Here is a 26,402-nt window from a genome sequence, read left to right on the forward strand (position 1 = left end):
CTCATCAGTGACAGTGGCACCCCAGGATTCACAAAACAATTAGTCCCAGGCTCTTTATGAATAGTACAATAACACAGCATTCACTAGGGGCTGGTTTAGCACAGTGGGCTAAACAGCTGGCTTGTAATACAGAACAAGACCAGCAGCGCGGGTTCACTTCCTGTACCAGCCAACCAGAACAGGCGCCGGAATGTGGCGACAAGGGGCTTTTCACAGTAACTTCATTGAAGCCTACTTGTGACAATAGGCGGTTATTATTATTATTAACCATCTGTCTTATCTAACGTGCAAACCTTCTCAAAAATGTCAGACCTCTTTAGGAGTAAGAACATCTCTATGGAAACCAGATGAGATCACTAAAATGCTATGGTCGGTCAACATTACGATACGGTTGGAAAAATTAGAAATTAGAATATGAAGCTGAGAGGAGATTGACAAGGTGGCTGAGAGGAGATTTGGTCGAGGTATTCAAAATCATGGAGGGGTCTGGATACATTAGACCGGGAGAAACTTCCCACTGTGCCAGAATGGAGAATGATAGACAGATTTAAAGCAATTAGTATAAGAAGCAAAAGCGACACGTGGAAATATTATTTCACACAAGGTGTGGAATGCACTGCCTGAGAGTGTGCTGGAGGCAGGTTCCATTGAAGCATTTAAAGGGAATTACACTGTTACCTGAAAAGGTGCAATATTCAGGATTACGAGGAGAAGTTGGATCATTTGGAGAGCCAGTGGCTGAATGGCCTCCTTCTCCGCTACAATCATACTTTGTTAGGCAAGACAAGGGAAGATAAATTACAATCATCAGAGATATAGGACGCGATTCAGCGGCCTCGTCACACCCAACTTGGTATCAGGACGAGTCCTTTGGATCTCACGAGAGGCCTCGCAAGATTCGCGATGTTCTAAACATCTTGCGGGATTCAATGGAATCTCACCAGGCATCGTGATCGCTCTCGCTGGGCAAGATCCAGGCGTGCAAATTTAATGAACCATTAGATCTGCGCTTGCCCAATTCACCTGGGGCCCAGACGGGATTGACTGGCCTCGTCAGCAAGGCCTCAACCGGGCACCAATTGGTACTGGTTCACAATGTCATGAACCAGTCGTGATGGCACCTCGGGTGGGAGGGGATCTCACTGGGGGGGGGTTGAGGCCCCCAGGTGGTCGGGCACTGGGAGGGGTGCTCCCCCAGCCCCATGGTACCTTGACACTGCCACCTGGGCACCCTGGCAGTGCCACCCTGACACTGCCAGGATGGCAAGATGGCACAGCCAGGCTGGCAGTGCCCAGGTTACCTGTGGCGGGCTGGGCCCGGGGGTCCTTGCCCATAAGCGATGGGGTGTTGGGGGGGCTCAAGGACCCTGGAAGAAATAAATTGGGGTGTCCAGAGGCCATGGTGAGGTTGTGGGGGGTGGGGGGTGGGGGGATTGATAAATCGGAGATGCCGTTACAAATGGCAGCCTCATCCACAACTAGTCTTCCTGCATTGAAATGACTTATAGAGTGATCTAACTGAGTTCCTCGCCAAGGCCAAAAATCAGCAAAGTGCCGTTGAATAGCGGGGCCTTTGTCGGCACTGCAGGTTTTAACTTGAGTCCAATGAATCGCGCTGATGGTATCTGAGATGTCTGGCGGGGATTTATTTGACAACATGTTCAACTAATCAGGAAGTTTTGAAGAAAGGCAACAGGAAGAACTTTTGCAAATGATCACTAAGAGGTAGCTACAACTCCTTGGGAACGTACCTAGGAGAGATATAGTAGAATATCTGGTAATGACTGGCGAAACTGAAGGCAACAGAGCCGGATAGACACAAAGCAGCAAATAGGCTGACAGTTTAAGAAGAACAGGTACTAGATTTGAGAACAACACCAAGATGGAGGCTGCTATCTCGGCCAGTGAAAGTTGGAGAGCCATGATCACCGACGCTGTAAAACATGGCACCTGAAGAAGACTTATCTATCTCACCAGCATCAGTTTGCCTTGTTATCTAACCATATATCAATCCGCCAATAAATCTTTTCTACCTCTGTTTATCTATTAATCTCTCATTGGGTCTAACTCAACGCCTATAAATAAATCAGGCAATTGCTATCTGTCCATTTATCAGTCTATGTTTATCTGTTTACTCCTTTCTTCCACTACTTATCTATAATTCAATCTGTTATAGAATGAAAGCACAAAAAAAGGCTATTTGGCCTATTGTGCTTGTTCCAACCCTTGGAAGGTTATTTTTAAAAGCATATCTTCACGCCCACATTTTTCTTTTTAGCACTTTGGGGAATAGTGATGGAAAGAGTCCCTTGCTGATTATCAGCCTGTTGAACCGTATTATGAACATCCCTTCTGTGGCCAACAGGACCTGTTGTTGGACTCAAAGCTAGAGTTTTCAGTCCAGCGGTAAGGGTGCTATCACTGCACCACAAGGTCTCCTTTGAAAGTGATTCAATTAATCTCACTTCCCTTCTCTTTCCCACGGCCATGCAGGATTTTCCCTTCATCCCTGTCTCGGCTTTTTGGCTCAGATCAAGCATCAGATCAAGCTCAAGATGAGGTGCAATACCTCTTCTTGTCAGCTTGGATCTTGTATGTCTCTCTTGTGGACACATTGAATTAGATTCAAGTTGCATTTGAATTGTTTTTTGGAGCAAGCGATGAGATGGATTAAAGGCTTAATAGAAGAAAATTACTGCGGATGCTGGAATCTGAAGCAAACAGAAAATACTGGACAATCTCAGCAGGCCTGACAGTCTATATTGGGGCCTCACGGTAGCATGGTGGTTAGCATCAATGCTTCACAGCTCCAGGGTCCCAGGTTCGATTCCCGGCTGGGTCACTGTCTGTGTGGAGTCTGCACGTCCTCCCCGTGTGTGCGTGGGTTTCCTCCGGGTGCTCCAGTTTCCTCCCACAGTCCAAAGATGTGCGGGTTAGGTGGATTGGCCATGCTAAATTGCCCGTAGTGTAAGGTTAATGGGGGGATTGTTGGGTTACGGGTATACGGGTTACGTGGGTTTAAGTAGGGTGATCATTGCTCGGCATAACATCGAGGGCCGAAGGGCCTGTTCTGTGCTGTACTGTTCTATGTTCTATGTTCTATGGAGGGAGAAGGGAGCTAACGTTTCGAGTCTGGATGGCTCTTTGGCAAAGCTAGAGAGAACTGGAAAGAAGGTGAGATTTATACATTTGTGGGGGGCGTTGGATAGAGGATCAACGATAGATGGACATTAACAAAGATGTCGTGGACAGAAAGACAAAGGGAATGCCAATGGGTATGATCAAGCCTAAGAAGGGTGATGATATGGCACATGATGTGGAGATGCCGGCGTTGGACTGTGGTGGGCACACTGAGAAGTCTTACAACACCAGGTTAAAGTCCAACAGGTTTCTTTCGAATCACTAGCTTTCAGAGCACTGCTCCTTCCTCAGATGAGTGAAGAGGTGGGTTCCAGAAACATATAAAGTCAAAGATGCAAGATGACAATTTGAATGCGAGCATTTACAGACGGATCAACTGGAGAGAGGGATAATCACAGGTTATTGAGGTATGAACTATCTCAAGCCAAGACAGTTGGTAGGATTTCGCAAGCTCAAGCCAGATGGGGGGGGTGAATGTAATGATACATGAATCCAAGGTCCCGGTTGAGGCCATACTCATGCATGCGGAACTTGGCTACCAGTTTCTGCTTGGTGATTCTGTGTTGTCGCGGGTTCTGAAGGCCTTCTTGGAGAATGCTTACCCGTGGAATAGAGGCTGAATGCCCTTGACTGTTGAAGTGTTCCCTGACTGGAAGGGAACATTCCTGCCTGGCGATTGTCGCACGATATCCGTTCATCTGTTGTTGCAGCATCTGCATGGTCTCACCAATGCACCATGCCTCAGGACATCCTTTCCTGCAGCGTATGAGTTTGGCCGAGTTGCATGAGTATGTACCACGTACCTGGTGGGTAGTGTTCTCACGTGTAATGGTGGTACCCATGATGATCTGGCACGTCTTGCAGAGGTTGCCATGGCAGGGTTGTGTGGTTTCGTGGTCGCTGTTCTCCTGAAGGCTGGGTAGTTTGCTGCAAACAATGGTTTGTTTGAGGTTGCACGGTTGTTTGAAGGCAAGGAGTGAGTGTGTGGGGATGGCCTTGGCAAGATGTTCGTCTTCACTGATGACGTGTTGAAGGCTGCGAAGAAGGTGTTGTAGTTTCTCCACTCCGGGGAAGTACTGGACGATGAAGGGTACTCTGTCGGTTGTGTCCCATGTTTGTCTTCTGAGGAGGTCGGTGCGATTCTTTGCTGTGGCACATTGGAAATGTCGATCGATGAGTCGAGCGCCATATCCCGTTCTTACAAGGGCGTCTTTCAGCATCTGTAGATGTCTGTTACGTTCCTCCTCATCTGAGCATATCCTGTGTATACGGAGGGCTTGTCCATAGGGGATGACTTCTTTCATATGTTTAGGGTGGAAGCTGGAGAAGTGGAGCATCGTGAGGTTATCCGTGGGCTTGCGGTAAAGCAAAGTGCTGAGGTGTCCATCCTTGATGGAGACGAGTGTGTCCAAGAATGCAACTGATTTTGGAGAGTAGTCCATGGGGAGTCTGATGGTGGGATGGAACATATTGATGTTATTGTGCAATCATTTCAGTGATTCTTTGCCATGGGTCCAAAGGGAAAAAAGCTTCATTGATGTATCTGGTGTATAACGTTGGTTAAAAATTATTGCCAGCACACCTGCTACTTCCTTCCTTGCATCACTGCATTGTAGCACAGTGGTTAGCACTGTTGCTTCACCGCTCCAGGGTCGAAGGTTCGATTCCTAGCTTGGGTCACTGTCTGTGCGGAGTCTGTTCGTTCTCCCCGCGTCTGCGTGGGTTTCCTCCGGGTGCTCCAGTTTCGTCTCACAATCCAAAGATGTGCAGGTCAGGTGGATTGGCCATGCTAAATTGCCCTTGATGTCCAAAATGGTTAGGTGAGGTTGCTGGGTTGCAGGAATAGGGTGGAGGTGTGGGCTTCCGTAGGGTGCTCTTTCCAAGGGCCAGTGCAGACTTAATGGGCTGAATAGCCTCCTTCTGCACTCTAAATTCTATGATTCAACAGCTTGTCTACTTTTAAGCCTGCCAGACCACTCAGAACCTCTTCTCTGTCTCTGTTAATCTCTTTAATTTTTTCGCAGTCCTTCCCCCTGATTTCTATACCCACACTGCCCTCTCACGAGTGAATACTGACACAAAGAATTCATTCAGAACCCGACATCCTCTGACTGCACACTTAAATTACCACTGTGGCCCTTAATGGGCCCTACTCTTTTCCTAGTTATCCTTTTACCTTAAAGTACTTGTAAAACAATTTAGGATTTTCCTTTATTTTACCGGCCAGTATCCCCTCATGTTTTTTGCTCTCTTATTTTCCTTTCTAAGTTCCCTCTTGCACATTCTATACACCTCTGGGGCTTCTGCTGTTTTGAGCTCTCAATTTTATTTTTCGCAGAATGTACAATGCAGAAGGAGGTCATTCGGCCCATCGAGCCTACACTTGCTCTTGAAAGAGCTCCCTACTTAAGACCACGCCTCCACCCTATCCCCGTAATCCAGTAACCCCACCTAACCTTTGGACACTAAGAGGCAATTTAGTGTAGCCAATCCACCTAACCTGTACATCTTTGGATTGTGGGAGGAAACCGCAGCACCCAGGGGAAACCCACGCAGACACAAGGAGGAAGTGCAAGCTCCTCCGCACAGTCTCTTGAGGTCGGAATTGAACCCTGGTCCCTGGAGCTGCGAGTCAGCAGTGCTAACCACTGTGCCACCGATATCTGCCATCAGCCTCCCTTTTTCTCCTGATCCAATGATGTATATCCCTCAATATCCAGAGTTAACTGGATTTTTTAGACCCACCCATTTTCATGATTAGAACATGTTGGCCCTGTACTCTCCCTATTTCCTTATTGAATGCGTCTTACTGTTCTGTCACAGATTTACCTAAATGTGTCTGCTCCCAGTCCACTCTGGCCAATCATATCGGATCTTATTAAAATCGGCCTTCCCCCAGTTTAGAACTTTGATCTCAGGTCCTGTAGAAATGCCAGTGCAGATGACAAGATGGTACAGGAGACCCTCATCTAAGACAGTTTCTACCGAATGCCCAAGTTACTCCTGCAGGAAACTCTAGTGTCCATCACTAAATGGTTATCACACCTTCTGCAACATCGGTTGTGCCCCACCGTTCATATAGCGAAGATTGGCACTGGCCAATCAGAGGTACTGGTAGGGCTGAATTGAATATGAGAAGAGAGACCACATTCTGGAAACAGAACTAGTTTATGATACTCTGGCCATTTCAATTTCAGGAGCAGCCTTATCTGTTGTAATTGCTAAGTGGTTCGTGCTGTTTGATCAATTTAAAGGATTGTCCAATTTAAAAGTGGACAATGTGTTGGGGCAGCAGGGTAGCATGGTGGTTAGCATAAATGCTTCACAGCTCCAGGGTCCCAGGTTCGATTCCCGGCTGGGTCACTGTCTGTGTGGAGTCTGCACGTCCTCCCCCTGTGTGCGTGGGTTTCCTCCGGGTGCTCCGGTTTCCTCCCACAGTCCAAAGATGTGCGGGTTAGGTGGATTGGCCATGCTAAATTGCCCGTAGTGTCCTAATAAATGTAAGGTTAAGGGGGGGGTTGTTGGGTTACGGGTATAGGGTGGATATGTGGGTTTGAGTAGGGTGATCATGGCTCGGCACAACATTGAGGGCCGAAGGGCCTGTTCTGTGCTGTACTGTTCTATGTTCTATGTTCTATGTTAGTGGAGGTTTCTATCCACTAATTCTTGGGAATTTTAAAATGAAAGCAGTGTGAGGTGATGCACTTTAGAAGGAGGAATTTAAGCATAGACTATTTTCTAAATGGGAAATGCTTCGGAAAGCAGAAGCGCAAAGGGATGCGGGAGTCCTTGTTCACGATTCTCTTAAGGTTAATGTGCAGGTTCAGTCGGCAGTTAGGAAGGCAAATGCAATGTTAGCATTCATATCAAGAGGGCTAGAGTACAAGATCAGGGATGTACTTCTGAGGCTGTATAAGGCTCTGGTCAGACCCCATTTGGAGTATTGTGAGCAGTTTTGGGCCTTGTATCTAAGGAAGGATGTGCTGGCCTTGGAAAGGGTCCAGAGGAGGTTCACAAGAATGATCCCTGGAATGAAGAACTTATTGTATGAGGAATGTTTGAGGACTTTGGGTCTGTACTTGTTGGAGTTTAGAAGGATGAGGGGGGATCTTATTGAAACTTACAAGATACTGCGAGGCCTGGACAGAGTGGACGTGGAGAGGATGTTTCCACTTGTAGGAAAAACTGGAACCAGAGGACACCAGACTAAAGGGACGATCCTTTAAAACAGAGATGAGGAGGAATTTCTTCAGCCAGAGGGTGGTGAATCTGAGGATCTCGTTGCCGCAGAAGGCTGTGGAGGCCAATTCACTGAGTGTCTTTAAGATAGAGATAGATAGGTTCTTGATTAATAAGGGGATCAGGGGTTATGGGGAAAAGGCAAGAGAATGGGGATGAGAAAATATCAGCCATGATTCAATGGCAGAGCGAACTCAAAGGGCTGAGTGGCCTAATTATTCTCCTCTGTCTTATGGTCTTATGGTCCTATAACCGACAAACAGCACAATCTGTCCTCATATAAATGTAACTTTTCAAGCTAGCAGATTTTCACAGTAACTTCATTGCAGTGTTAATGTAAACCTACTTGTGGCAATAAAAATAAAGATTATTATAAAATAAGTATTTTACAGGCAGTGTCAAAAGTGATGCGTTTTATGTAGTTTATCCTACCTGGAACTTTCAAACTCATTGTCACTGTCCCTCGAGAGATTGCATTTGACTTGATTGATAAACCATTTACCTTAGTGTTTTCCACAGCTCTTGACTACATTCTGTGGCCTCAATTTATTTCTCAGAGATAAGCATAGACAAGCTGTGACTGCAGTATATTAGTGATATAATCAGAGTCTGCCTATGTTCCTCCACTTCCAATTCACTTTAATAGAATGTGGACGAGTCCCATTTTAAAGACAGCTTTTACTGGATGCCTAATATTTTCACTTTGTGTTTCAGTTCTATTATTGACTCCCTGAGGGGCCAGATTCTCCTTTTACTCTGCGATCACATTTTGCATGGTCAAGTTAAACCACCCTGTAATTTGTGTTTGTTTCCAGTGCCCTTTTGAATTAGTGTCATTTGATGTACCATTAGAAAAGAGTATGGTGGTGTACCTCCTTGAATGCAGCTGCAATCACCCTATTCCTCTGCTAAACACGGAAGGTACTAGCCAAAGTTCTTGCCCTCTGTTTGGAGCCCATTTTGTCTCTCCTGATCAATGTGGCTTTATTAAGGGTCAACAGTCATTCTCAAATTTTACGCTGCTTTTTAAATATTATTCACTTCGGGGCTCCTTCTCCTCTCCCAGAAGTTATAATTTCTTTAGATGACGAAAAAGCATTTGACCGTGTAGAATGGGAACTTCTGAGGAACAAAGGGACCTTGGAGTGTTTGATAATAGATCTCTGAAGGCAGAAGGGCAGATTAACAGGGTGGTGAAAAGGCCCTGTAGGACACTTGCCTTTATCAATCTCAGGATAGATTACAAAAGCAGGGAGGTCATGTTGGAGTTGTATAGAACTTTAGTGAGGCCACAGCTGGAATAGTGCGTGCAATTCTGGTCACCACATTATAGGAAGAACAAGTACTTTTTTCTATACTTGTTTCAATTTCTAAAGAAATGGGAATATATTTAAAACAGTTTGTGTGTGAATCTCAGGGTGTGCATGTTCAGCTGAAATTGCTTTAATTTTCAGTAGTTGGCAAAATCAGGTATTGGAAATAAAGTTTCAAAGTCAAAAAGAAAAGAATGCTGACCACGACTGACTTTTAAATACAAATGATGAGGTTTCTCTGCCAGAAGAGGCGGGAGAGAGAAGGCCATGCACGCTGTATGTCTGTGCTTTGGGCGTGAAATTATGGAGGAGATATTCCTCCATTTTGTAGCTGCCGGCAAGCAAGCAACAGGATTGTGTGAAGAACTGAAGCTGGTTTATTTTGTAATAGGAAGAGGGGGATAGAGATACAGACCAGGATCTCACAATTGAATCTGCTGGAGAGAGCTGCGCAGGAGAGTCCACGGCAGGACAACGCAGTGCTAGTGTTAGCTCTGTACAGCCCATTAAGGAGAAACTGAAATCGGGAACAAGCAGTATAAAGATGATTTCTTGAGGTATGGCTTTTGTTGTGCTAATGCAAAGCCCATGTGAGTTATATGCGGGAAAGTACTGGCAAATGAAAGTTTAAAACCCTCAAAACTTCAAAGGCATTTGAAGAGTAAGCATGGCAAGTTCGAGGACAACCATCTAGATCTTTTTCAAATGATGCAGTGAGAACTTAAATCATCAGCTGACGTCCTTAGCAGAAATGTAACACTGAATGACAACGCAAGTGAGATCATGAGGACCAAGCAAGCTCACATTAAAGGTCAGCATAAACGGTGTGTGACAAAGGGCAGCCAGCGTGGGTCGTGACAGTTGGCCAGCAAGGGTCCCGAAGGTCAGCCGTTTGGTAAAAGTGGGTCCCGGGAAAGAAAGTTTGAAAAACTCTGCGCTAACCTGTCCCTCAGCACTGATGCTTTTTTCGCTTGTTTTATATTTTTGGTTTAACCAGTATACTTATAGTTTTGCCATTAGGCGCAGTTCCAGAAGTTGGGTTTGTGACTATTTCTTTACTCTCTGTCCTGCTACTTGTTTTTGGAACAATATTGACTTCCCCTGAGGCCTCCCCCTCCCCACCATTTACGAGTTTAAAGTCCTTGTCGCCAGCCTATTTATCCTTTCCGCTAGGACACTGGTAACTGGATGAGCACTTGGCACGTCATAAAATTCAAGGCAATGGGCCAAGTGCTGGTAAATGGGATTAGGTAGCTGGGTCAGGTGTTTTTCACGTGTCAATGCAGATTCAATGGGCTGAAGGGCCTCTTCTGCACTTTAGAAAAAATTGGTTTTGGTTCAGTTTTTATCTCGTAGATTAAAATGTTATATTTATCACCCGTAGGCTTCAATCCGCACTAATCTTTCGTACTCTGCTTATTTTTCCTTCCACAGAGGTATTAGACAAGGCTTTCTTAAGCCCCATTTATTTTTGATATAGGTTGAGCATCCCTTATCCGAAATGCTTGGGGCCGAGTGTGAATCGGATTTTGGAATATATCTTATATTTGTATCTGCGGCGCATTGGGAACTGCGCATGAGTGTAATGTTGGAAACTGCACATATGTGGCATGTTGCAAACTGCGCATGTGCGGCACGTTGCAAACTGCGCATGTGCGGCACGTTGGGAGCTGCACATTGGCGGCACGTTGGGAACTGCGCATGTGCAAAATGTTGGGAACTGCGCATGTGCAGCGAGTTGGGAACTGCACATGTGCAGCACATTGGGAACTGCGCATGTTCAGTTTGGACTGGGGTGAGCACAGTAAGAAGTCTTACAACACCAGGTTAAAGTCCAACAGGTTTGTGTACTTTAACCTGGTGTTGTAAGACTTCTAACTGGAAATTTGGTGCAAGTGGAACTCCTAAGAATTCAGCAAAGTTCCCTCGAATTTCTATTGGCTGGATGAGGCCTGCTTGTTGCCCTGCGCCATCCCTTTAAGATTGTCATGTGCCCAAGCGCCCAACTTGAATGGGAATGTTGGCCGTGCACGACCAAATTATTCCCTGCACCGCACTACCTGGAATTCTGTGCCGCCGTGGGAGTGAGGTGGGACGTCGGTCAGTAACTCCAAACCGTAATTTAGTTCAATTTGTTAAAATGTAACTGGACTAGCGTACTATGCCACCACTTCCCCAGGCAGCGGATTCCAGCCACTCACCACCCACTGAGTAAAAAAAATCTTCCCTCGCAATCTCCTCTAAACTTTTCCTCTCGCACCTTAAATGTATATCCCTTGTAATTAATTTTACCACCCTGGGAAAAACCTGCTGGCTATCCACTCTGTCCTTGCCACTCATAATTTTGTAAACTTCCATCCCCTCAACCTCCATCGTTACAGTGAAAACAAACAGAAGAGGTTTACCAGGATGTTGCCTGGTATGGAGGATATTAACCTCATAGTTAATGCCCTCCATACCAGGCAACATCCTGGTAAACCTCTTCTGCGCCTTCTCCAAAGCCTCCCCATCCTTCTGGTAGTGTGGTGACCAGAATTGTGCGCAATATTCCAAGTGTGGCCTAACTAAGAATCTGTACAGCTGCAGCATGACTTGCCAATTTTTATACTCAATTTACCGACCGATGAAGGCAAGCATGCCATATGTCTTCTTGACTACCTTCTCCGCCTGCTTTTCAGTGATCTGTGGACTTGAATGCCCAATTCTCTCTGCCTGTCAATAGTCATAGAACTTACATCGAGTCTGCACCGGCTCCTGGAAAGAGCACCCTACCCAAGATCCACACATCCGCCCTATCCCCATAACTCAGTAACCCCACCCAGGGCCGGCTCAAGGCACCGGCAACTCGGGCAGTCGCCCGGGGCGCCATGTGCTTGGGGGCGCCAGAGACTCGGGTCCCGCGCATGCGCAGTTGGGCCGGTGCCAACCAGCGCATGCGCGGTGGCCGCCCTCCCCCAGGGCGGCCCCCTCGGTCCGCCCCCCCGCCCGGTCCGCTCCCCCCGCCCACCCCCCTTGGTCCCCCCCCGCCCCCCCCCTCGGGTCCGCCCTCCCCGCCCTCGGGTCCGCCCCCCCGCCCCACCCTCGGGTCCGCCCCCCCGCCCCGCCCCCGGGCCCGCCCCCCCGGCCCGCCCTCGGGTCCGCCCCCCCGCCCTGCCCTCGGGTCCGCCCCCCGCCCCGCCCTCGCTTCCGCCCCCCCGCCCCACCCTCGGGTCCGCCCCCCCGCCCCGCCCTCGGGTCCACCCCCCCCGCCCCGCCCTCGGGTCCGCCCCGCCCTCGGGTCCGCCCCCCCCGGGTCCGTCCCCCTGTCCCTCCTCGGCCCCCCCCCCCCTCGGCCCCCCCCCCGGCCCCCCCCTCGGCCCCCCCCCCCCCAAGGGTGCCGAAGTTCAGCTTGCCCGGGGCACCAGCAACCCTAGGGCCGGCGCTGACCCCACCCAACACTAAGAGTAATTTTGGACACTAAGGGCAATTTAGCATGGCCAATCCACCTAACCTGCACATCTTTGGACTGTGGAGGAAACCGGAGCACCCGGAGGAAACCCACGCACACACGGGGAGGATGTGCAGACTCCGCACAGACAGTGACCCAAGCCGGGAATCAAACCTGGGACCCTGGAGCTGTGAAGCAATTGTGCTAACCACCATGCTACCGTGCTGCCCCTAAGGGTTCTGCCATTTACTTCCTACCTGTATTAGACCTTCCAAAATGCATTACCTCACATTTGTCCGGATTAAACTCCATCTGCCATCTCGCCACCCAAGTCTCCAACCAATCTAAATCCTACTGAATCCTCTGACAGTCCTCATCGCTATCCGCAATTCCACCAATATTTGTGTCGTCCACAAACATACTAATCAAACCAGTTACATTTTCCTCCAAATCAATTATATATACTACAAAGCAAGGATCCCAGCACTGATCTCTGCGGAACACCACTCGTCATAGCCCTCCATTCAGAAAAACACCCTTCCATTGCTACCGCTTGTCTTCTATGACCGAGCCAGTTCTGTATCCATCTTGTCAGCTCACCCCTGATCGAATGTGACTTCACTTTTTGTACCAGTCTGCCATGAGGGACCTTGTCAAATGCTTTATTGATGTCCATGTAGACAGCATCCACTGCAATTACTTCATCAATCATCTTCATCACTTTCTCAAAAAAACTAGACCTCCCCTTTACAAAGCCATGCTGTCTCTCACTATAAGTCTATTTGTTTCCAAATTGGAGTAAATTCTATTCCGAAGAATTCTTTCCAATAATTTTCCTACCATTAATATAAGGCTCACTGGCCTATAATTTCCTGGATTATCTTTTCTACCCTTCTTAAATAAAGGAACAACATTGGCTATTCTCCAGTCCACTGGGATCATACCTGTAGCCAATGAGGATACTAAGATTTCTGTCAAGGTCCCAGATATGTCCTCCCTTGCCATCCTCAACACCTTGGGGTAGATTCCATCAGGCCCTGGGGACTTATCTACCTTAATGTTTTTCAAGATGGCCAACATCTCCGTTTTGATATCGACAAGTGACTGATTAATGCAACCCTGGCCAGCAGAGAATTAGAAACTGCTCGTGGCCTTTCAGTTCCCAGCATCAAAATGGGGCCTTACTGTGTGGTTGAGTACAATTCCGCACAGCGGAAGAACCTTTCCCCTCTACATTACTTTCCATTCCTACCTGTGTGGTTAGTGATGTACTGAACACATTTTCTTCTTGGTGTGAAAGATCCGTGTCGTTTGTGTGTTTGTCCACTCGGGTCTGTGATGTAGGGAGAGTTGACTGTTGAACACTAGAGCCTGTGTTAAGATCTGTCCCATTTCCAAAAGCTTGGAATGCATTCTCTGCCGATAAAGAAAGAGATGACAGGTTTAAACCCAGGAGGAACAGGCCCTCAGTTTTAATTAATTGTTTTGATTGAAACATTGCCCCATCTTCTGCAGATGCTGTGATCCAGTATTTTCAGTTTTAGCCCACTCGCTACTTCTCAATTTTGCATATCGCTGGAAAAAGAGACATGTTGTCAAAGTTTTTCACCTTGCACTCATCAGTACATTCACAATAATACCAAGTTGTAAAAGGAACAACAATATATATTGCATGAGAAGAGAGTGCCGATTGGTTGGCAAGTGGACTATGATTGGCAGAGGCATAGCCCTGTAGAATGCACCGGTTAACTGGTGATGACAGTTAAGTGCCAAGCTTTGTTAAATTCAAACCAGGCATTTTGACTCTGATTGGTCAAGGCAATGCCCTGAGGAATGAGTCATGAAATGGCTGTCACCTATTTTGTTTAGTTGAAAAAGGCACAAAGTGTATACATGTTCCTTCTGTCTGGAAAGGACAGGGTCCAATGTGTGAATATATGGAACTTCTCGTGCACATAAGTGGGCCACACTGCGAGCTGACTCTTAAATTGGTTGTCAGTGTAATTCTCAGCACACTCAGGGTTGTTTAGCAAATGTGGTTCAATCATGGAATTTCATTTAATGTTGGACTGTGGTTTGAGTTTTGTAAGCATGGACTGGTTGGATAGAGTCTGTACTGTGCCTGTTGCGAACAGCTGAAGGGACATGTTGTTTAATACGATCCGCAAGTCTTTGGGACATGTGGTCTGAATATTCTGATGATTGCAGGAAGAAAATTTACAACAACATAAGCATTTAGAACATAGAACATAGAACACTACAGCGCAGTACGGGCCCTTCGGCCCTCGATGTTGCACCGACATGTGAAACCATCTGAAGCCTATCTGACCTACACTATTCCATTTTCATCCATATGTCTATCCAGTGACCATTTAAATGCCCTTAAAGTTGGCGAGTCTACTACTGTTGCTGGCAGGGCGTTCCACACCCCTACTACTCTCTGAGTAAAGAACCTACCTCTGATATCTGTCCTATATCTATCACCCCTCAATTTAAAGCTGTCCCCTCGTGTTGGTCATCACCATCCAAGGAAAAAGACTCTCACTGTCCACCCTATCTAACCCTCTGACTATCTTACATGTCTCTATTAAGTCACCTCTCAGACTTCTCCTCTCTAACGAAAACAAACTCAATTCCCTGAGCCTTTCCTCGTAAGACCTTCCCTCCATACCAGGCAACATCCTAGTAAATCTCCTCTGAACCTTTTCCAAAGCTTCCACATCCTTCCTATATGTGGTGACCAGAACTGCACGCAGTACTCCAGGTGCGGCCGCACCAGAGTTATGTACAGCTGCAGCATGACCTTGTGGTTCCGAAACTCAATCCCCCTGCTTATAAAGGCTAGCACACCATATGCCTTCTTAACAGCCCTATTAACCTGGGTGGCAACTTTCAGGGATTTATGTACCTGGATGCCGAGATCTCTCTGTTCATCTACACTACCAAGAATCTTGCCATTAGCCCAGTACTCTGCATTCCTATTACTCCTTCCAAAGTGAACCACCTCAGACTTTTCCGCATTAAACTCCATCTGCCACCTCTCAGCCCAGCTCTGCAGCTTATCTGTGTCCCTCTGTATCCTATAACATCTTTCAGGACTATCCACAACTCCACCGACCTTCGTGTCATCTGCAAATTTACTAACCCATCCTTCTACACCCTCTTCCAGGTCATTTATAAAATGACAAACAGCAGTGGCCCCAAAACAGATCCTTGCGGTACACCACTAGTAACTGAACTCCAGGATGAACATTTGCCATCAACCACCAACCTCTGTCTTCTTTCAGCTAGCCAATTACTGATCCAAACCGCTAAATCACCTTCAATTCCATACTTCCTTATTTTCTGCAATAGCCTACCGTGGGGAACCTTATCAAACGCCTTACTGAAATCCATATACACCACATCAACAGCTTTACCCTGATCCACCTGTTTGGTCACCTTCTCAAAAAACTCAATAAGGTTTGTGAGGCATGACCTACCCTTCACAAAACCGTGTTGACTATCGCTAATCAACTTGTTCTTTTCAAGATGATTATAAACCCTATCTCTTATAACCTTTTCCAACATTTTACCCACAACTGAAGTAAGGCTCACAGGTCTATAATTACCAGGGTTGTCTCTACTCCCCTTCTTGAACAAGGGGACAACATTTGCTATCCTCCAGTCTTCCGGCACTATTCCTGTCGACAAAGACGACATAAAAATCAAGGACAAAGGCTCTGCAATCTCCTCCCTGGCTTCCCAGAGAATCCTAGGATAAATCCCATCTGGCCCAGGGGACTTATCTATTTTGACATTTTCCAAAATTGCTAACACCTCCTCCTTTTGAACCTCAATTCCATCTAGCCTGGTCGACTGAACCTGAGTGTTCTCTTCGACAACATTGTCTTTCTCCAGTGTAAACACTGACGAAAAATATCCATTTAACGCTTCCCCTATCTCCTCTGATTACACACACAACTTTCCACTACTATCCTTGATTGGCCCTAATCTTACTCGAGTCATTCTTTTGTTCCTGATATACCTATAGAAAGCCTTAGGGTTTTCCTTGATCCTATCCGCCAACGACTTTTCGTGCCCTCTCCTCGCTCTTATTAACTCTCCCTTTAGGTCCTTCCTGGCTAACTTGTAACTCTCAAGTGCCCTAACTGAGCCTTCATGTCTCCTCCTAACATAAGCCTTCTTCTTCCTCTTGACAAGTGCTTCAACTTCCTTAGTAAACCACGGTTCCCTTGCTCGACAACTTCCTCCCTGCCTGACAGGTACATACTTATCAAGGACACGCAGTAGCTGTTCCTTGAAAAAGCTCCACATTTCGATTGTACCCATCCCCTGCAGTTTCCTTCCCCATCCTATACATCCTAAATCTTGCCGAATAGCATCATAATTGCCTTTCCCCCAGCTATAATTCTTGCCTTGCGGTATATACCTATCCCTGCCCATTGCTAAAGTAAACATAACCGAGTTGTGATCACTATCACCAAAGTGCTCACCTACATCTAAATCTAACACCTGGCCGGGTTCATTACCTAGTACCAAATCCAATGTGGCCTCGCCCCTTGTTGGCCTGTCTACATACTGTGTCAGAAAACCCTCCTGCACACACTGCACAAAAACTGACCCATCTATAGTACTCGAACTAGTATTTCCAGTCAATATTTGGAAAGTTAAAGTCCCCCATAACAACTACCCTGTTACTCTCGCTCCTGTCGAGAATCATCTTTGCAATCCTTTCCTCTACATCTCTGGAACTATTCAGAGGTCTATAGACAACTCCCAACAGGGTGACCTCTCCTCTACTGTTCCTAACCTCGGCCCATACTACCTCAGTAGACGAGTCCTCAAGCGTCCTTTCTACCGCCGTAATACTTTCCTTGATTAACAATGCCACCCCCCCCCTCTTTTACCATCTTCTCTGTTCTTACAGAAACATCTAAATCCTGGAACCTGCAACAACCATTCCTGTCCCTGCTCTACCCATGTCTCCGAAATCGCCACAACATCGAGATCCCAGGTACCAACCCATGCTGCAAGCTCACCCACCTTATTCCGGATGCTCCTGGCGTTGAAGTAGACACACTTCAAACCAGCGTCTTGCTTGCCGGTGCCCTCTTTCAAACTTTTAACCCTATCCCTGACCTCACTACTCTCAACATTTATTCAGCAATACTCAAATTCCGTCCTATCAAATTACTGCAGGCGCAATTTACCGGCCACATGGCGCCCGTCTTGGTGACACGGTGAGGCCGGTGAATGGGGAAATGATCCAGTGGTCGGCATGGTGGTACCATGAGTGGTTGCCCCCCCGGTTGCCCGCCCCCCCCCCCCCAGCGCCTCCCTACCCAGCTTCTTATGGCGGCCCACCCCTGCAGAAATTCCCTACCCCCCACCGAGAGTCCCCCACTCCCCACGAGCACTGGGGCAGCAAGCCCACCACCCCCGGGCTCTTTGCCTGTGAGCAACAATCGCTACTCACCTCCTCAGCTCCCCATAGAAGCCCTTCCGCCAAGTTCACGTTTTTCAAAAGGAGCACTAATTGGTGCCAGCGTGAGCACCTGCTGGGGAGGCCGCAGAATGACAGGAGGCTGTTGGATATGGAATGGCTCCTACTAATTGCATGGAAATGGGGTTTAAATGGTGATGATTGTTTGCTTGCCACGTTACGGAGATATCCCGATTGCCCAACAGGAGCGGGCCGGTTGCATCGCAAACTGGCGCCTGGCGCGGTTCTCGGTTTTGTCCCTCCCACTATTCACCGGCCTTGTTTGGCTTGAGGGAGAGCGTAACGAGGCCGAGAGATCATGTCCTCAGAAAGTTGTGGATGAATTCCTCCCTACTTCTCAATTACTGTACAAGCCAGTAGAATAGGCCTGTATTTGCTGGAGCTCAGAATAACGGGAGGTGATTGCACTAAAACATATAAAATTCTGAACAGACTTGACAGGGTAGATGCTTTCAGATGTTTGGACTCTAAGGCCATCAAGGGTTATGGGGACTGGGTGGAAAGGTTTATTCCAGATCCAGGATCAGCTATAATCTCATTGAATGACGAAGCAGACTCAGTCTATTCTCTAGGAATAAGGGGCTGCATTCTCTGCTTTTGGGACGATGTCCCCACACCGTCATAAAAACGGTGGACTTGTCGTGAAAGGACCACATATTCATAGCCCTGCGGGAGGCCAGCAGTGACCCATTGGGGAGCTCGCAGCTTTTGCTGCAGATATGGGCCCCCGCACTTCCGGGTCAGAGGCCACGCCGTGCTCCATGGCAGACCCAGACTGCAGAGCTGGACCTTAAACAGTGCCCCCGATCGGCCGAGCACCCGAGCCGGGAGAGCGTGCAAACTCCACACGGAGAGTGACCCAATGCCGGAATTGAGCCTGGGGGTCCCTGGGCTGTGAGTCAGCAGTGCTAACCACTGTGCCGCCCTAAAGATAAAGGTAAAAGAGAGCGCGGGCTCGAGGCCTTCACTTACCTTCAGGCAGCGGAGAGCATTGGGCCTGCGAGGGGCAGGCTTTTGGGACAGAGAATAATAGAGAGCCGCGGGCCCTAACCCTAACTGGACCTGCAGCCACTGTACAGACAACACGCTGTATTTGAAATAAAATCCAAGAATGATGACACAGGAAAGTGGTAAAGATGATTAGTCTGTGAGTAACTGATATTCGGGACTGTCTCTAAATAGCTGAAACTAAAAAAAAACATATTATTTGATTGGAAAAGTATTACTTTTATCTAGATTTATTCTAGTCTAAGATATAAATTTTTTACTTTAAGGCATATCAGATGAGGAGAGCTGAGTGGAATGTGTGGCCTGTCACATGTGGGGTGTCTTGGACCATATTGGTGTCCCAGATGACCACATGTGCGGGAAGTGCTCCCAGCTGCAGAAACTGGACTTCCAGGTTTCGGAGCTTGAGCAGCGGCTGGAGGCACCCTGGTGCATCAGCGAGGCTGAGTAGTACATGGTTAGCACATTTAGAGAGGTGGGTTACATTAACACTGCAATGAACTGTGAAAAGCCCCTAGACGCCACATTCCGGTGCCTGTTCGGGTACGCTGAGGGAGATTTCAGAATGTCCAATTCACCTAACTGCACGTTTTTTTTGTGACTTGTGGGAGGAAACCGGAGCACCCGGAGGAAACCCACGCAGACACGGGGAGAACGTGCAGACTCTGCACAGACAGTGACCCAAGCCGGGAATCGAACCTGGGGCCCTGGCGCTGTGAAGTGACAGTGCTAACCACTGTGCTGCCGTGCTGCCCCATGGTCCTTCCTCAGGTGATTATGTTCAGGGTGCTATTCAACTAAAAGGTGTTGTTGAACCGGAAAACGCTGGTAATGAACAACTTTCCTAACATCGGAGCAATGGCTACACTTGACAGGCTGCAAAAGTACTTTGGACAGGTGGAGGTCACGAGGGGTGCTTTTGAGATGAAGATCTTTCTGCCTTTCAAGGGCCAAGCCAGGAGAAGAAGAGCAGGACGGAATTAAAGGGAAAGGTCTTGAATGGGATGGCAGTCAGAATGACCAAACTGATGATGATGTGAGGCAGAAGGAGGGAATAGTGAGACGAGCAAAGAAGTCAAGGTGGGTGCAGAGGAGGTGTCACTGTTTGCAGCAGAGGAAGATATTGGTAATCTGGCAAATGAAGAGGCAAGACCACGGAATGTCATGGGGGAAGGGAAGGTCAAGGCTGTGGGCCAACATGGGGGCCATGTAGCAGTAGGAGAGCACCAGCCTCCACCTCCTCTCCCTGGCTCTGATGTAGCAATGCACCAATGTGAGAGCTGTTTTCGTTCACATTTCCAGCATCCACAGTACTTCAGTTTTGCTTTCGGTGATAAATTAAATGTCAGTTACGTCCCGATACAAAGCGGCCTTACTCACTGAGGCAGATGTTATCCGTGAAGAGGTTAAGGAAGCTCTCACAGTCACCCCTTTGATTTCCACTACCACTGCAGGTACACCAGGGTGCTACATTGGAGCTGGAATTGTCAATGTAGTTTGGGGTGACCACGGTACCTATCAGAAGAGGCAAAGAACAAAGATTAACAGCAGCACAAAAAGGAAGTGTTGATGGGCATCTTTGAGAGACCATGAATGAGGATCACTGGCACATAGTTTGTCAGAGTTGTGCTCATAAACCTTACATAATAATAAATAATAATCTTTATTAGTGTCACAAGTAGGCTTACATTAACACTGCAATGAAGTTACTATGAAAATCCCCAAGTCGCCACATTCCGGCGCCTGTTTGGGTACACTGAGAGAGAATTCACAAAACAAGCACGTCTTTTGGGACTTGTGGGAGGAAACCGGAGTTCCCGGAGGAAACCCACGCAGACACGGTGGGAAGGTGCAGACTCCATACAGACAGTGACCTGTGGTAGTCACCACTGTTGTATTATATACTGCATACGAGGATATTACGGTAAGGTTCCTGTACTACAGGTATGGGGGTAGATCCCTGCCTGCTGGCTCCGCCCAGTAGGAGGAGTATAAATGTGTGGGCTCTCCGAGCTGCAGCAATTTCGGCAGCAGCTGCAGGAGGTTCCACATCTCTGCGTAATAAAGCCTTGATTACTCTCTACTCGTCGTAATTGATAGTGAATCAATTTATTACGCAGAGATTTTAAAACGATGGATCTCCGCATCAAGCCTGATTGCCTGCAGCTGCACCCTCAAGCAGACAATGCCAAGTCGGCCTTCGCACATTGGCCAGCTTGTTTCGAGGCATACATAGGATCTGCGACTGAACCATCCTCAGAAGCTCCAGATCCTCTACACGTGGCTGAGCTCGGACATCTTTCCCCTCATACGGGACGCGTCGACATACGCTGAGGCCATGGCGCTACTGAAGGAGAACTACGCTCAGCAGACCAACAAGATCTATGCCAGGAACCTCCTCTCCACGTGGCATCAACTCCCGGTGAGTCTGTGGAGGATTTCTGGCGTGTCCTGTAACTCCTTGTGAGAGACTGCGATTGCCAGGCTGTTTCGGCCGCTGAACATTCGAACTTGCTACTTAGAGACGTGTTCGTTACAGGCATAGAGTCGGCCTACATCTGCCAGTGACTCTTAGAAGGAGCTACCCTCAGCCCTGTGGTGACCAAGAAACTAGCTACTCGCTCATGGTCGCCTCACGCAATATTCAGGCGAATGCCCCCGACCGCGTGGCCCACCCCTCCTGAACATCGTGGACCCCACCAGCGAACATCCTACCATGCACGCCGTCAGCGACCTCCCCTAGCCAACCCCAGGGTTGTGTCGTGCGGTAACCACACAACCCCAGGGGACCCAAGTGCTATTTCGGCGGACAGTCAAAACACCCCTGACAATGCTGCCCAGCACGAAACGCACTCTGCAAGGCCTGCGGTAAGAAAGGACATTTTGCTGCTGTGTGTCAGGCCTGCACTGTGTGTCCCAGCAGCCCCCATGTGCGACCCGTGGGCACCACCATCTTCCTGGCCGCAGACCTCGTGCGGCCCATGGGCGCCGCCATCTTGCTCCCCTCACAACACGTGTGGCCCGTGGCGCCGCCATCTTCCCTGCCTCAGGATCCCTGCCCGTCGGACACCTCATTGGGCCACTCATCGCCTGCAACCACCGCCGACCAGCCATGTCTGGCCTCCGTCACGATCGACCAGACACGGCCGCACAACTTCGTGACCGCCTCGACGACTGTGAAGATCGACGGGCACAAGGTTTCCTGCCTTCTGGACTCCGGGAGCACTGAGAGCTTCATCCACCCCGATACGGTAAGGCGCTGTTCCCTCACGGTCCACCCCACCAACCAGAGCATCTCCCTGGCTTCCGGATCCCACTCCTTGGCGATCCGGGGGTACTGCACTGCCACCTCACCATCCAGGGCATAGAGTTCAGCGGCTTCAGCCTCTACGTCCTCCCCAACCACTGCGCTGCCTTGCTACCCGGCCTGGACTTCCAGTGCAACCTCCAGAGCCTAACCTTGAAATTTGGCAGGCCCCTACCACCTTCCCTGTTTGTGAACCTCACCCCGGATTGCAAACCCGTCGCCACCAGGAGCAGACGGTACAGTGCCCAGGACAGGACCTTCATCATGTCGGAGGTCTAGCGGCTGCTGCGGGAAGGTATTATCGAGGCCAACAACAGCCCCTGGAGAGTCCAAGTGGTAGTGGTGAAAACTGGGGAGAAAAACAGGATGGTCGTTGACTACAGTCAGACCATCAATCGGTACACGCTGCTCGACGAGTCCTCCCTCCCTCACATATCTGATATGGTCAATCAGATTGCACAGTACCGGGTCTTCTCGACAGTGGACCTGAAATCTGCCTACCACCATCTCCCCATTCGCAAGGCGGACCGCCAGTACACCGCATTTGAAGCGGACGGCCGCCTTTACCATTTCCTTAGGGTTCCCTTCGGCGTCACTAACGGGGTCTCGGTCTTCCAACGGGAGATGGACCGAATGGTTGACCGGTACGGACTGCGGGCCATGTTCCCGTACCTGGACAATGTCACCATCTGCGGCCACGACCTGCAGGACCACGACGCTAACCTTTCCAAATTCCTCCACACCGCCAAACTCCTTAGCCTAACCTACAAGGAGAAGTGTGTGTTCAGCACGGACCGATTAGCCATCCTCAGCTATGAGGACCAGAACGGAGTTCTCGGGCCCGACCCCGATCGCATGCGTCCCCTCATAGAACTTCCCCTCCCCCACTGCCCCAAGGCCCTCAATCGATGCCTGGGATTCTTCTCATACTATGCCCAGTCGGTCCCAAACTATGCGGACAAGGCCCACCCGCTCATTCACTCCACCGCTTTCCCCTGATGGCCGAGGCTCACCAGGCCTTCAACCATATCAAGGCCGACATCGCCAAGGCCACGATGCACGCGGTCGACGAGACGTTACCATTCCAAGTCGAGAGTGTTGCATCAGACGTCGCTCTGGCCACCACCCTCAACCAGGAAGGCAGGCCTGTGGCATTCTTTTCCTGCACCCTCCATGCCTCCGAAATTCGGCACTCCTCTGTCAAAAAGGAGGCCCAAGCCATCGTAGAAACTGCGATTTTGGAGGTATTATTTGGCCGGCAGGAGATTCACTCTCCTCACTGACCAACGGTCAGTTGCCTTCATGTTCAATAACACACAGCGGGGCAAGATCAAAAATGATAAAATCTTGAGGTGGAGGATCGAGCTCTCCACCTCCAATTACGAGATTTTGTATTGCCCCGGAAAGCTCAACGAGACCCCCGATGCCCTATCCCGAGGCACATGTGCCAGCGCACAAGTGGACCGACTCCGCACCCTGCATGATGATCTCTGTCACCCAGGGGTCACCCGCTTTTATCACTTTATAAAGGCCCGCAATCTGCCCTACTCCATCGAGGAGGTCAGGGCTATCACCAGAGACTGCCAGGTTTGCGCGGAGTTTAAACCACACTTCTACCGGCCAGACCATGCGCGCCTGATGAAGGCCTCCCGCCCCTTTGAACGCCTCAGCGTGGACTTCAAAGGGCCCCTCCCCTCCACCAACCGCAACACGTACTTTCTCAATGTGGTTGACGAGTACTCGAGATTCGCCTTTGCCATCCCATGCCCCGACATGACGTCTTCCACCATCATCAAAGCCCTCAACACAATCTTCGCTCTGTTCGGTTTCCCCACCTACGTCCACAGCGACCGGGGATCCTCATTCATGAGCGATAAGCTGCGCCAGTACCTGCTCAACAAGGGTATCGCCTCGAGCAGGACGACCAGCTACAACCCCCGGGGAAACGGGCAGGTGGAGCAGGAGAATGGGATGGTCTGGAATGCCGTCCAGCTGGCCCTACGCTCCAGAAATCTCCCGGTCTCCAGCTGGCAGGATGTCCTCCCCGTCGCCCTTCACTCCATTCAGTCGCTCCTGTGTACCGCGACTAACGAAACTCCCCATGAACGTCTCTTTGCCTTCCCATGAAGTCCACCTCCGGGGTTTCGCTCCCAGCATGGCTGGCAGCTTCAGGACCCGTTATCCTCCATAAGCATGTGCAGCTACACAAGGTGGACCCATTGGTTGAGAGGGTACAGCTACTCCATGTGAACCCGCAGTACGCCTACGTTGCGTTCCCCGACGGCCGCCAAGACACTGTCTCCCTCAGGGACCTGGCTCCAGCTGGATCCTGCACAACCCCCCCCCTTCTGCCCCGGCACCACCCTCCCTTCCCCCGGCGCCCCCGCCACAGCCCCTGCTCCAGGACAATCCACCCTCCCCTTGGTCCCACCCGGGGATGAAGAATAGGCCGACACGCTCCCGGAGTCACCGACGACCGAACCAACGGCGGCATCAACACTGCACCTGCGGCGCTCGCAACGACGGATCAAGGCGCCTGACCGTCTACATCTGTAGACTCTTCCTAAATTTTTTTGACAACCTGTATGTAAATAGTTTCCACCACCCCTGCTGGACTCTTTTCTAACAGGGGGTGAATGTGGTAGCCACCACTGTTGTATTATATACTGCATACGTGGATATTACGGTCAGGCCCCTGTACTACAGGTACGGGGGTAGATCTCTGCCTGCTGGCTCCGCCCAGTAGGCGGAGTATAAATGCGTGTGCTCTCCGAGCTGCAGCCATTTCAGCAGCAGCTGCGGGAAGCTCCACATTTCTGCGTAATAAAGCCTCGATTACTCTCTACTCTTGTCTCGTCGTAATTGATAGTGTATCATGACCCAAACTGGGAATTTAACCCGGGTCCCTGGTGCTGTGATGCAACAGTGCTAACCACTGTACAGCCATTGAGCAGCACGGTGGAACAGTGGTTAGCACTGCTGCCTCGGACAGCGGATAGCCGCTGTGAAGCTGTCTTAAGGAGCTGCAGACCTGTGAAGAATAAATAGCGACGGAAAAGCTACGCAAAGAGTGTCTGGACAGTGTATTCAAACACAGGCCTCACTCCCCAGACAACTTTACAAATTTTATTTCAGCCCGGACATTTGATTCCGTCCTGGATCGAGGTTCAAGCTAAAACGTAAATACCGCCTGCCCAATCGCCTCCCCCCCAATTAAAACAGACGGGCCCCTTAATGGGCTACTCTGCGAGCGTGACTGTCGGCGGGAGCACTTTTGACCCTGACGCCTGCCACTGAAATATTGCTCGAGTGCTCAACAACATCGGGAGGTGCGTCTGCTGTCTTCTCGCACAATTTCATACGTTTCCATATTGGGCACATGCCCGCACGAGCAATATAAAATTCTGGCCAAGGTTTCTAATTTCTGGAAGGGGGTTTATAAAAAGGGGGAGAAAAAAAGAAGAAATTGTCCTTCCATGTACTGAGTAATTTCCTTGCCTTGGTCACTGTGTGCAGGAGTTCAAAGTAACCAATTGGGCTGACGCCCAGAGACTGCTGCTGGGAAGTGAACATACATCAAGGGGTAGACAGGGTCATACTGGCAAGGCAGTGTCAGACATGGCTCAGTGCTCGTCCTCCCACCTCCATAATCTATTGCGTGAGCATTTTGAAAATGGGCAAGTTCTCCTCAGCACCTTAATCAATGTTCCCCAATCAATACCTCCAAAAATAAATAGATTATCAGGTCATCACTGTCTGTGGGATCTGGCTGAGTGCAAAAGTGACTTTCTCATTCCCGACATTGCAATGGTGACTGTACTTCAAAAGTACTTTAATGGCTTTGAAACACTTTGGGTCATCAGAAAGGCTTGAGAGCCCTTTTCTTTTCTCTCCTTACGTGATTGGGAAAGGATAGAATGTGCAGTACACTGAACCGAACACACGATGTGCGGAATCCACTGGGGAATGTTTACTGGTGGTAGTGATTTCACAGTGTAAATTTACAGTGCAGAAGGAGGCCATTCGACCCATCGAGTCTGCACCGGCTCTTGGAAAGAGGTGATGTTCTGAATCAGGAAGGTGTTCAGTTCTCCAGCGGTATCATCCTTCACAAGCAGAGAATTTAGTTACAAAATTGAAGTAACATGGCAGCTAAAAGGCAAGGACCCTGGATCTTACCTATAATCCCAGTGTACGAGAGCAAACATGCTGCATAGTTCTCCCTGAGACAGCCGCTCACAGACTGTGTGGAAGGCTGACAGCTCGTTTGGAATTCTGCTAACCTCGATCTGTCAGGGAGGAGAAAGAAAGGTAGAAATAAAAATTGGGATTGCGTGGCTTTTGAACCGAGCGAATGTAAAACAATGAACCCTTCTCCTTCAACATGTTAGTGGATACAATCAGTCACAACATCAGGGTGGCAGTTCAGATGTTTCCATCGCAAACACTTCTCTTTTATTT

The 26,402-nt window shown here is 49.1% G+C and overlaps 1 protein-coding gene across 2 annotated transcripts in view; it reads right to left on the reverse strand.

Annotated features, from left to right (window-relative positions):
* The window catches only part of gfra4a (GDNF family receptor alpha 4a), a 232,649-nt gene that overhangs the window by 14,268 nt on the left and 191,979 nt on the right, over positions 1–26,402 (reverse strand). For both annotated transcript variants that reach the window (XM_038793212.1, XM_038793213.1), the window contains exons 5-7: positions 26,121–26,230; positions 20,015–20,149; positions 13,373–13,536 (exon numbers count right to left, since the gene is read on the reverse strand). In XM_038793212.1, the coding sequence (XP_038649140.1) occupies positions 13,373–13,536; positions 20,015–20,149; positions 26,121–26,230 (409 nt within the window). The remainder of the gene's footprint in view (positions 1–13,372; positions 13,537–20,014; positions 20,150–26,120; positions 26,231–26,402) is intronic.

The sequence above is a fragment of the Scyliorhinus canicula genome, chromosome 3, assembly GCF_902713615.1.
Source record: "Scyliorhinus canicula chromosome 3, sScyCan1.1, whole genome shotgun sequence".
NCBI classification, from domain to species: Eukaryota; Metazoa; Chordata; class Chondrichthyes; order Carcharhiniformes; family Scyliorhinidae; genus Scyliorhinus; species Scyliorhinus canicula.